This window comes from Suricata suricatta, chromosome 16 (genome assembly GCF_006229205.1).
Source record: "Suricata suricatta isolate VVHF042 chromosome 16, meerkat_22Aug2017_6uvM2_HiC, whole genome shotgun sequence".
In the NCBI taxonomy this organism is placed as follows: Eukaryota; Metazoa; Chordata; class Mammalia; order Carnivora; family Herpestidae; genus Suricata; species Suricata suricatta.
This window is the reverse complement of record NC_043715.1, coordinates 55637952-55650235: the sequence shown is the minus strand read 5'-3', so window position 1 is coordinate 55650235 and position 12284 is coordinate 55637952. Positions and strand designations below refer to the sequence as shown.

At 56.1% G+C, this 12284-nt stretch overlaps 1 protein-coding gene and 1 long non-coding RNA gene across 7 annotated transcripts; one reads left to right on the top strand and one right to left on the bottom strand.

The window, feature by feature from the left end:
* MYADM (myeloid associated differentiation marker) lies at positions 1–5334 on the bottom strand. 6 transcript variants are annotated; one of them, XM_029924695.1, is made up of 3 exons: positions 5116–5334; positions 1967–2032; positions 1–1445 (listed from the first exon to the last, which is right to left on the bottom strand). In XM_029924695.1, the coding sequence occupies exon 3, from the start codon at positions 1441–1443 to the stop codon at positions 475–477; it is 969 nt and encodes a 322-aa protein (XP_029780555.1). In that variant the 5' UTR covers positions 1444–1445; positions 1967–2032; positions 5116–5334; the 3' UTR covers positions 1–474. The 6 variants fall into 6 exon arrangements, with proteins under 6 accessions (XP_029780555.1, XP_029780554.1, XP_029780559.1 ...); XM_029924694.1 differs by lacking the exon at positions 5116–5334 and adding an exon at positions 3827–3927; XM_029924699.1 differs by lacking the exon at positions 5116–5334 and adding an exon at positions 2875–3229.
* LOC115280124 lies at positions 2364–6082 on the top strand. The gene is made up of 3 exons (XR_003903667.1): positions 2364–2640; positions 3346–3455; positions 5928–6082. It is a non-coding gene; the product is annotated as an uncharacterized LOC115280124 (long non-coding RNA).
* Positions 6083–12284: the final 6202 nt, after the last annotated feature.

The window sequence follows — 12284 nt, the reverse complement described above, 5'->3', positions numbered from 1 at the left end:
CCACCCCCAAACACACACGTACACACCAACAAGGCACAGCCAGGGCGGGCAGGCATGCTTTGGCAATGACGCCCCTAGGGGGGCAGGGGTATCGCGCAGACAGAGGTGTGGGGCGGGTGGAGCTCAGCACCTTTGGAGGTGGGAGCAGAGAAGAAAGAAGTCTCCAAGCTCCCAGGGAAATCAGAAGCAAGAAAACGGGGAAGGGGTGGCCAGGAGACAGGCCGATGAGAAAACAAATGAGAGGAGCAGAAAGGAGCCGAGAAAAGAAGACCATAAAAACAACGCGGCAAATGGGCAGAACAGGATATGGGCAACCAAATAAAACGGGAAAGGAAGGAGAGAGGAGATCAGAGCGAGAGAAACAGAAAAGAGCAAGAGGAACTGGGAAGCAAAGGAGAAAGGTGGAAGAGGGAGCCCGGAAGAGGAAGTGAGGAGCTGGACCCAAGGGGGAGTCACGAGCCCCTGGCCGGAGCCTCACACCCGAACAAAAACCAGGCGGGCTGAGTACACGAGGTCAGCCAGGTAGGCCAGCAGGTTGATGGCCGTCAGGATGGCCACGGCCAGCCGGCGGTCCCAGGAGCACACGTAGGAGGCGTGCCTGTCGCTGCAGTTCACGTCCCTTGAGCGCCGTGGCTGGCCGCCGTACTTCTCGTCGAACTGGTAGAGCGGCCAGAGGACCAGGGCGGTGGCGTACATGAGGACGGACAGCAGGGCCAGCCCGGACAGGAAGCTGGGGAAGGAGATGGGCAGCACGTTGGTGCAGTCGCCCAGGTTGAGCAGGATGGCCACGGCCGCCAGGATGAAGCAGATGGAGTACACGGCCACGCACCACTCCAGCGCCGGCTGGTGCTGGTACAGCGCCGGGTTGCTGATGAAGGCGAAGATGACGCAGGCCACGAAGGTCTCCAGCACCTTGAGCAGGCCTGGCACGGTGGCCATGTAGCCGGTGATCTCCCCAGGCCGGGCCCGGGTCCAGGCCACTTCGGTGGCATAAGCCACGCAGGCGATGCAGGAGAAGGTGGTGGCGGCGATGGCGTGGTCCCGGGAGCGGCCATGCGACATGAACTGGACGTAGGTGGTGGGGTAGATGATGGAGGCCGAGAGGCAGAAGAGGGCGGCGTAGCAGGCGTAGGTGATGGGGAAGTTGCGCCAGGACAGGGGGAAGCGGGCCTGCAGCCCGCCTAGCTCGACTATGAGGATGATGAGGGTCACTGAGAAGCAGAAGCACCAGGTGAACATGGACCAGTTACCCATGGCCCCCGTCCAGGCACCCACACTGGCCACCAGCGAGAAGGCCACGCAGGTGGACACCAGCTGCAGCAGGCGGAGGAGGCCCAGGGGCTGGGTCAGCGCCCGAGGGGACCCCACGATGGTTGGGGAGCCCAGGCCTGAGGACGACGTGGTGGTGGTGGTGATGGTCGTGCGGGTCACTGTCACCGGCATGGCTGGGAAGCGGGAAAAGGGAGAGTCCTAAGAAGGTTCCAAATGTGGGAATCCAGGCCCTCAGTCCTTCCCCCCCTGGGAACAAAGGACTTGAGCTGGGAGAGGGGGCAGATACGCAGGCCTATGGGATGAGTTGTCACCAAGCTGACAGCCCCCTCCTCAGTTCTGACTGGGGTCTCCCACATCCTGTGTCAGAACACAGGAGTCCAGGCCGCTGTCTCTGCTTCCTCCTTCTCTCTACAACCCAATTACCATAAAACCACCCAGACACTCAAAACTGCCCTCCTTTCCCCAGGGACTCAGCCTGCCAGGGTCAGGCAGCAGCGCAGGCTTTATTTAACCTTATCCAAGGTCCCTACAAGCGGCCCTGAGGACACAGGAGCTCAGCTTCTGGACACACTACTCGCTCGGGTACAGGTGTCTGGGTCTCCTTTCTTGGAAACCAAGCTCCCAGGTCTTTCTCTCGGAGTCCGGGCCCCCAGCCCCTCCTCCCTCAGACACGGGGGGCAAGGCTCCCACTCACCAGCTGTCTTTGCTGAGAACCCCGACACAGAAAGATCCGGCTTGGGAGGCGGAGTAGGTCAGACACCTGGAAAAGGCCAGAGCACAGGAGGGAGGGAGGGAGAGTCAGCGTCCCGCCCCGCCCCGGCTCCGCCTCCCCCCGGGCCCAGACGACCTGCTTGCCCAGAACGCGCGGCCAGCCTCCGCTGCCCCGGCGCCCTCCCAGCCAGGGTGGGGATTCGGTCTCGGGCCGGGAGAGGTCCCGGCGGTGACCCCAGGGAAGTCCCGCCCCAGCCCCGTTGCCAAGTCCCCATACTGCGGGAGCGGGAATGGAAGGAACTCGGCGAAAGGGCACGCCCCGCGCGCAGGCCGGCGTGGGTGTGAGTGATCTTAACCTTGCCCCAGCCCGAGCGCGCCGCGAGCCAGGCCGGCGGGAGGGCCCTGGGCGGTGGCTGCGGGGGCGGGCGGCCAGGCCCGGCGCGGAGTCTCCGTGCCTTATAAGGGCTGCAAGTCAGCCCAGCCATCTGGAATGTAGCGGGGACTAGGGGGCGGTGCTAGGACCTCCGCCCCGCGCCGGCCTCCGAGAGCGCCCCACCACTTGTGGATTCCGGGGAAGGTAGTGGTGGGGGCGTGGATTCCAGACCCCAGGGCCTAGGAGGGGAGGCCTGAAGCCTGAATTTCTGGGGCCTTCAAAATGTGAGTCCTGGGTCCCTAGAACATGGGCTGGGGGCCTGGACCCCAGGAGGAGGATCCTAACCCGGGCCTCCGGGTTTGCCTAGCGGAACTTCGCTCACCTCACCCCCACCCCGACCCCCCAACCTTGAAGCTGGAAACTGCGGGGTTGGAATCCAGTCCAGAGATTAGTAGCCACACCTCCCACCAACCCTCGGAAGTCAGGTCTCCCGGCGGGGGCCGGGGCTCCGGGACTACCTGGGAGGTGCCAGGCGGGAGACCGCCGCCCCTGCTCCCCGCCACGCCCTCGGAGAACCCGTTAGGAGGAAGTCGGGGCCGGCCTGCACTCTGGGCCCTAGAAAGCGGATACTGCCGGGTCCCGAGCAGGGAAAGAGAAAAAGGACGAGCCACAACTCCAGAAGTGTCCCAAGGAGGGAGGTGGGTGGTGCAGGGACCACCCGGATGGGAGGGGGTCCCTCTCCTCCCTCCACGCCTCCAGCCGCCACCTGAGGTCAGAACTCAGGAATGCGCCGCCGAAGACAGGCCGAGGGAGGGGGAACACCCCTTCGGCTTCAGGGCTCAGCTTAGGACTCCCCCGGCCACGCCCCATCCCTTCTCCACCCCCAAGCCAAACACCACACCCATCTCTCGGACGGCACCGCGTCCCTGAACCCCAGCCTCCACTGTCAGCAACCCAAGGACTCCGGTCTCAGCCTTGGGTTCTCCCAGCCTAGGACACCAGCTTCCCAGCTTCGTCCTCGCCTTCGGGAGCACGGTGCTGGACCGCAGCCCACCGCCTGTTTGGCCCAAAGTTCGAATTCTGTCTCCGGAATGGAGGGGTGGGAGGCAGGGAAGACTACTCTCTTTCTCAAACCCGAACTCCAAACTCTTCTCATGAGGACCTCCTCTTACTAGATTTCAGCCCCCTTCAACCAGGGCACTTAGGAGTCCCCATCCCTCCTCCCTCAGACCCAGGGGTCCAGGCCCCAGCCCCTCGTCCCTCAGACCCCCAGCCCCTCCTCCCTCAGACCCAGGAGTCCAGGCCCTGTTCCCCTCCTCTTCCAGATGGGTGACCTGTATGAGTGCAGGTCTGAAGCCCTCTCCTCTCCAGAACCCGAGTCCCGATCCCAGCCCCAGTCTTTCTAGACATTCAGACATTCGGAACCCCAGCCCTTCCCTCCCTCTGCACCCAGGGTCCCCACAGCCTCACCTCTCGGGCTGTGGCTGCTGCTGCAGCGGCTGAGACCGAAGCGACAGCTGCGGACTGGAAGGGTTTGCTTACTGGGTGGGGTTGGCGGGCTGGGGCGGGGCCGGGGGCGAGGGCGGGGCCGCGGACCCGGCGCGAGTGCTGGGCCAGGGCTGAGAAAGGGACTCCCTGGGCCAGGGGTATCCCAGGCCCACCCCCGAGGCGGAGCTAAGGGGAGACCACGCCCCTCCCCGGGATAAATGGACCGAGGCTCTCCCGCCCCGCCAGCGGTGGGGGGGGTTGGGGGGAGTGGAGGGCTGAGGTCACTGTTGCCGTGGTGACAAAACAGGAAGACACAACAGCTGGCGGCGTGGGGGCTCCTGGGGGCTGCCCTCCCCGACTCGGCCCTAGCGCAGTCTCTAGAGGAGGCCCGGGAAGGCCGTTGCCATGACAACTCGTCTGTTTTTAGCGTCTGTTTAGGACGGAGCCCCCAGCCCAGGTCCCCACCCCAGTATCACCTCACTCAATTCTCCCTCTCCCTTCCGGTCCCCTCCCCTCCTTGTCTGCTGCAGCCGGGCTCTTCCAGGCCGGATGAAATCTTGGACATCTGGGTCGCGGTGGGTTGGGGCCTGTCAGTTTAACGGGGTCTGTGGGCCAGTGTCTCTGAAAGAGCCGATGCCTAGGCTTTAAGAGCTGGGCTGAGGTCTCCGACTCCTGGGTCCCCAAATCCTCATTACCCTGGGACTCGCGGATTGGCGGATGGGACTCCTGGGTCCCAGCTCCCAGTCGATGGGGGCGGGCGAAGGGATGTTGACAGCAAAATGTCTGGATCTAGGGCGGTGGGAGTCGGAGCAAGGACTCCCGGGTTCCAAATGACGCCTAGGCTGGGGGCCCAGATTCCTGACGCAAAAAGCAAGGAAAGCTCACACTCCCGGGTTTTCATCTGCTCAGATGTGGTTGCAAGCCGAGCCTCCTAGGTCTGGAGCAGAGATATTTTTGGCCTGCATTCCTGGCTCCCGGAGACAGGGAGGGGCTCGGAAGCTCGAGGAGTACCGAGGCGGGGGGCGAGGGGGGATACTGCTGGGGGCGTCCGAGTCCCGATTCCTGCCAGAAGGGAGGGGTCCAAGGAGCTGGTGCGCCCGCGGCCCGGAGCAAGGAGGGGCCCCGGGGTCCTTTCGTAGGGAGCCTCCGGGGCGCCCTAAGTCACTGAGTCCAGAAGCAAGCAGGAGCTGAAGGTCGGGGCGCTCGCCGGGGCGGGGGCCGGGCGGGGCCCGGGACGCCGGGGACCCTCCCAGCCGGGCCTGCTCACTCACCGCGCTCTGCAGCCGTCCCTGGCGCGGCCTTGCTCGCGGTGCCTCGGGGCGGGGCCTGGGTAGAGGCTGCGGATGGTCCTCGACTCTGAGCTAACGGGGCGCTGCTGCCGCTGGGTCCCTTCCAGGCAGACAACCAAGGAGGCTTTGAGCCCCAGCCCGCGCCAGTCGCGACGGGGTGGGGTGGTCGGGAGGGGTCCGGGAGCCCTGTCTGGCAGGCTGCGTGCCCTACGGAGGTGGGAGGGGCTGGGGGGGGGCTGGACGCCGTGAGCTCTGCAGAAGTAGGGGGGGGCGTGAGATGGGGTGGGAGGGATGTGGAGCCTGTATGCCCGCTTTTGTGCCCCTGCAGCGGGCATAGGCACAGACTCTCTCTGTCCTGTGCTCTGCGTAGGGGGAGGGGTCTCCATGAGCCTGGCATCAGGTCCTGCCTAGGGAGTCAGGACATGGTGCATGTTGGAGGTTCTCCAGGGTGGTCCCCAGGCTCCACTCACACACCTCCTTGGCCCCTGGTGAAGGGGCATCCGTTTCCTGCCCCCTGCCACAGTCAGTGACTGTCTTTGACCCCACAGTGGCCAAATAGCTCAGGAGTGGCCTCCACTCACACAATTTACTGTTGTGTGCTCTAGTGGAAGTGTTTTCCTTGAGGCACTAAAACCCCCAAACAGCAGAGTTCAGCCAACAGGAAGAGGAAGCAAACGTTTAAAGAATGAGTCATTGGGTGTGATCCTGAGAAGTGATACCTTAGGGCTCTTGGGTGCGCGGTCAGGTGGCATCGTGGATGCACCCCTGGTTCAGAGTGTTTGCCCACCTTGTAGGGCAGCACCCCCCACGCGGAGGATGTTGACTCCAACCTGGCGCTGGATTCCAGCCTCCAACAGGCTGCACCTCTGTTCTGTGAAGCTGGCTGCTTTGGGGTACAGGGACCCGCCTCCCGACTTCCTAATAAACAGAGTTCCTTGATCAGAAGCAATATTGTGTGACAGTGAACATGATGGTGAATAGGGCCATTCAGCGGGTACATAGATACGGCTCTTGGCAGGCATGGGTAAGGCAAGGAGAGCAAATAACAACCCTGACTTAATATTCCAGGGAGGAAGCAGTCACTCCATTCACGATGGAAGGAGCCCAATGTAATTATCAGGCGACCAGGTATTTGGCTGGTCTTCCTAGGAAACCCGCAGTGGAGGGGCCCGGAGGCTTTGCAGTGCTGCAGCGGGCTGGGCTTTGCTGGGGCAAATCCGTGCCCAGCCCTCCACGGCCACTTTGTTCTTGACTCCACTGAGCCAGCACTGGGGACGCTGAGCCACGTGAGGTCATCCAATCTGCCAGGTGGCTTAATAACATTCTCTGCAATAGAGGCTTTTTGGGAAGAGTTCACCTGGATACAGATTATGTGCTGTTTTTCAGCCCTGACGCGTCTGACACCAAAATATATAGTTCTTTTTTTCACGTCGACGATCAATCTCTAACCCTTCAGACACCAAGTGCCCGATGATTTTTTTTTTTTTAAGAGTTTACCTTTAAGTAATCTCTACACCCAGCATGGGGCTCAAACTCACACAAGCTGTACACTCCACCGACTGAGCCCGCCAGGTGCCCTCGGGACCAGTGAATTAACTCCATTTGATTCTGGGCACCGCATGGCCTGGAGTGAGGGCAGACCGCACAGGTTACTGGCTCAGTCCCACGAGACCCCCAATGCCCACCTCACTTCAGGTTCCAGTCCAAGTTCTAGTCACACCATACTTGTGACCGACTGACCATAAATCGAGGGTTCCCACATCCCCCTTTTTGGGGTCCATAATTTGCTAGAATGGCTCACAGAACTCAAGAAAGCACTTTACTTAGTATTACTGATTTATCACAAAGGACACGGCTCAAGAGGCACCTGGGTGGCTCCATTGGTTGAGCGTCTGGCTCTTGTTCTTGGCTCAGGTCATAATGTCAAGGTTCGTGGGGTGGGACAGAGCCCCTACATCGGGCTCTGTGCTGACGAGCCTGCTTAGGGTTCTCTCTGCACCCCCACTCTCAGCCCCTCCCCACTCGTGCATACACTCTCATGCACACACATGCTCTCTCTCTCACACACAAAATAAGTAAATGAACTTTAAAATGAATCAAAACAGAAAACAAAGGAGAGAACAGACAAATAGAAGAGACACATAGGACAAAATATGGTGGCCATGCCACCACCCAGCGCGCTGCAGCGTTTACCACCCAGGAAGCTCTCTGAGAAACCCGTTTTTGAGGAATTTTAGGGGGGGCTCCTGGGGGGCTCAGTCAGTTGAGTGTCCGACTCTTGATTTCAGCTCAGGTCATGATCTCACAGTTCATTAGTCCAAGCCCCACGCTGGGCTCTGCTCTGACAAAGCCTGCTTGGGATTCTCTCTCTCTCTCTCTCTCTCTCTCTCTCTCTCTCTCTGCCCCTCCCCTGCTAGCATGCATTCGCTCTCTTTCAAAATAAATAAATAAACTTAAAAAGTAACAAATAGGGGCGCCTGGGTGGCTCAGTCGGTTAAGCCTCCGACTTCAGCTCAGGTCAGATCTCACGTTCGTGGGTTCGAGCCCTGCATCAGGCTCTGTGCTGACAGCTAGCTCAGAGCCTGGAGCCTGCTTCCGGTTCTGTGTCTCCTTCTCACTCTGCCCCTCCCCCTCTCATGCTCTGTCTCTGTCTGTGTCCAAAATAAATAAAACATTAAAAAAAAATTTTTTTAAGTAACAAATAAAAAGAAAAATCCCCTGTCTCTTTAAAAAGAAAAATAAAGAGGGGTGCCTGTGTGTCTCAGTCGGTGAAGCAGCTGACTTTGGCTCCCATAATGATCTCATGGTTCATGGGTTCAAGCCCTGAGTCTGAGCTCTGTGCTGACAGCTCAGAGCCTGGAGCCTGCTTTGGATTCTGTGTCTCCCTCTCTTTACCCCTCCCCACTCACATTCTCTCTCTCTCTCTCTCTTAAAAAAAAAACATTAAAAAATTGTTTTAAAGGAATCTTATGGAAGTTCCCATTATACAGGATGGTCGTTAAAAATTCCAACCTTCCAGTCCCAGGATTGGTTTCTCAGGCATCCAGCTCCCATCCTGAGTCACCCCCCCAGGGGCTCATTTCATTAGCTTGAACTCAGGTGTGGTTGAAAGGGGCTTATATGGAATAAAAGAGATTCCTTCTCATCTCCTACCACTCGGGATTACAAAGGCTTTAAGGGGCTCTGTTATATCAATTTCACCCAGAGCTTTCCGTACTCTGGGTCCCTGGGGAACACACTCCTTCTCAACAAAGATTTAGGAGCGCCTCCCGTGTGAGCAGAAAGCAGGCTGAGGAATTCCTCCTTCAGTGAAGATTTTCATCGATTCGTCAGTGGCAAAGGGTTCTCTGGATGTAGCAACTCCCCCTGAATGGGATACCCCCACTGTTCTCACACTACCGGATTCTCAGTAACTGCCTTGAGGTGATGGCTCCCCAATTTCCATGGGGTTTATCTCCCATGCTTGGCATGTGTGTGTCTTAATAAGGCATATGGTGTATCTATCTGCTCCTTCCTGGTTTTTTTTTAATGCTTTTTATTTATTTTTGAGAGACAGTGTGAGCAGGGGAGGGTCAGAGAGAGAGGGAGATACAGAATCGGAAACAGGCTCCAGGCTCTGAGCTAGCAGTCAGCACAGAGCCCGACGCGGGGCTTGAACCCACGAACCGTGAGATCTGACCTGAGCCGAAGCCGGATGCTTAACTGACTGAGCCACCCAGGGGCCCCTCCTTCCTGGTTTTTATGCATTAGAAGCATTATGTCATATGTGCAGCTGGCCACAGTGGAATCCATGGAGTACTGAACCATGAAGTTTCTTGGTCTGAAACTGAATCATCCGCGGGGCCTCACTCACTCTGAAGGCTCTAAGGGAGAATGAGTATCTTGCCTCTTCCAGCTTCTTTTAACTGTGGGTTCCTTGTCCTGTGGCCTCATCTCTTCAATGTCTACCCCCCCTTTTTTTAATGTTTATTTATTTATTTTGAGAGAGATATAGAGAATGAGCGAGGTAGGAGCAGAGAGAAAGGGAGGAAGAGAGTATCCCTAGCAGGCTCCAAGCTGTCAGCACAGAGCCTGATGCCAGGCTCAAACTCACAAACCATCAGATGATGACCTGAGCTGAAACCAAGAATCAGCCGCTTAACCGATGAGCCACCCAGGTGCTCTACTTTCTGTTTTTATGTCGCTTGTCTTCTGTGTGTGTCTGTCTCCTCTTTGGTCTGTCTCGAATACTCACCCCCTCTCTTCTCAGGATATTAGGACATTTACCATCGGTTTTAGGGCCCACCTGGATAATCTAGAATGATCTCCTGATCTCCTCCTCGAGAGATTCTTAAGTTCATCACATCAGCAAAGACCCTCTTCCCAAATAAGACAGCATTCACAGGTTCCAGAGACTCGGATGTGGACGTGTCTCTGGGGCCATGTTGAGCCACTCCACCATTCGCAGAGAAAGCAAACTGCATTAGTTCCTGTCACTGCAATAGAGATACACAGATTGGTCACCTCCCATGCCAAAGGCCGGTTGATCTCATCCAGCAAGGAGATCAGCTGGTGTCCTGTCTAACCAGCAGTGAGCCTTGTGGACATGAGGACGAATAAGAGGCAATTTTCATTAGATCTCAGTTTTCCCCAGGGAGGCTGAGTTTCTTGCGATGCTGGGAGCCCGTGAGCAGCACCATACAGGAGGGAGAGTCCTAGCTACCAGCTCTGTCAGCCATCACCACCTCCTCCAGCTCCGCCCTGCTCAAGTCCTCAGAAACCCTCAATTTAGGGTCAGTTGGGTGGCTCAGTTGGGTAAGCGTCCAACTCTTGGTTTTGGCTCAGGTCATGAGCTCATGGTTCATGAGTTCAAGTCCCAAGTCCAGCTGTGTGCTCACAGCATTGAGCCTCATTGGGATTCGGTCAACATGGGGCTTGAACACACAACCCTGAGATTAAGAGTTGCATGCTCTTCTGACTGAGCCAGCTAGGTGCCCCAAAGCCACTTCGTTAAGTATTCTTTCTTCTCTTGCCTTCATTGAAATATATTCCCCTAGGCTGTTCCCTGGTCATATCACCATTTTGTCATCTACTGACCTCCTGGTCACTGATGTGCCTCAAACAGGTCATAGGTGGGCTGGGAGGGGGCGGATATTGATTCCCTTGGTTCCCAGAGTAGCGTGGCCGCCTCTGTGGCAGGCTTATCTAGTCAAGTCAGTGAACTGTAAAAATATCATCATGTTTCTATTTGCTTCATGATGTGAAGTCATCTGGGAGACACGAGGAGTCCAGCGTTAATGGTGCCCTCCACTCCGTCCATCTTCTCACTTTCCACGTTCCTCTGACGCCAGTCACCTTCCCCCTTACTTTCTCAGCAACCCTCACCATCACCTTTTCTTAACTTGATAGGAAGCCCCCCCCACACAGCCTCTCTTTCCTTTGGACATGGCTCCGCGGTCCCTCCTTTCAACAGTGCTCTCGCCACATCGAGTGTCTCACGCTCCTTTGCCCTCTGCCTTTGTAAGGCCTCAGTCTGGGAGAAGCAAAAGCCCACCTATCAGCTTCTGTTTTGTTTTTCTGAGTCCGAGTTTGTCCCTAAAGCAATTGGGCATTACTGGAGAAAGTCACGTTCCAGGGCAGAGTGGTTCCCTGTGTGAGTGTGGGACGGCCCAACTCCGTGGGCTCGGCACTGCCCACCGCCCGTCTGCTATCGCCCGGTGAACTCACTCTCATTGCTGTCGTCACAAGCGCACTATTTTTGTCCTCTTCAATCTCTGACACCCTTTATGCCTCCAGCCCCACCCACTCTCAGCCTATGATCTGCTCCCTTTATTTGAGAGGTAATAGAAGCCATCCACTGGAAAGCCCCTCCGTGTCCTGTAATAAAGTCCCAGAACTGACTATTTCCACGACTACCTTCCTCTAACAATTGCAAAATTGTTCTTCTCAACTCATTCCAATCCTTCTTGGCTCTTTGATTTTTAAATACATCCTTCTCATACCTTTGCTATTGCGTTTGCTAGTCTTCCTCTTTTTAGATAGTATCTTCCATTCAAAGAATCTTTCACTGAATTTTAAAAAATTGTTTTAATTTTTTTAATATTTATTTTTGATATAGAGAGAGACAGAGCATGAGCAGGGAGGGTCAGAGAGAGAGACACACACACAGAATCAGAAGCAGGCTCCAGGCTCTGAACTGTCAGCACAGAGCCGGATGCAGGGCTCGAACCCACAACCATGAGATCATGACCTGAGCCAAAGTCGGATGCTTAACCCACTGAGCCACCCAGCCTCCCTGTTTGAATTTTTAATAATGTATTTATTTTTTAATTTACCTCCAAGTTGGCATATAGTGCAACAATGATTTCAGGAGTGCCTTCTTTCATTGACTTTTTAAAAAATAATAGCTACTTTAAATTGTAAAAACACACCTAACATAACATTCGCCTCTTCAACCATTGTTAAGTGTACAGGTTAGTGGAATTAAGTCCATTCTCACCGTGACCATGTGAAGACACAGGGAAAAGATGGCGGTCTACAAGCCAAGGAGAGGGACCTCCGAACCAAGCCACCCTGGTGATCCTTTGCCCTGGGGTTTCTAACTTGCACAGCTGTGAGAAAATTAATATCTGTTTATTTCTGTAAATTCCATAAATTTCTGTATCACCCAGTCCAGGGCACTTTCTTGCGGAGGCCTAAGCCAACAACCACATTGAACCAGGCTGAACAATTTTTTGTTCTTTTTAGTTTTTAACTTTCTTTTTAATATTTATTTATTCTTGGGACAGAGAGAGAGGGAGACCGACCCAGAGAGGGAGACACAGAATCCAAAGCAGGCTCCAGGCTCCGAGCTGTCATCCCAGAGCCCGACTTGGGGCTCAAACTTGTAAACTGTGAGATCATGACCTGAGCCGAAATCAAGAGTCAGAGGCTTAACTGACTGACACTTAACGCAGGCACCTCTAAATCTTCAATTACAGAGGAAAGAAATTGTGGGAAACTACTAGTAACCTCTGCCAGGACTCACAGGAACTGGCCAGGACCCAGATCTCCCCTCTGAGCTCCAGACACGTGTACTTGGGTTCTCCTGTGTCTCCACGTGGATGACACAAAAGTTCAAACTCAGCCCATCTAAATTTTTTTTAATGCTTATTCGTTTTTGAGAGACAGAG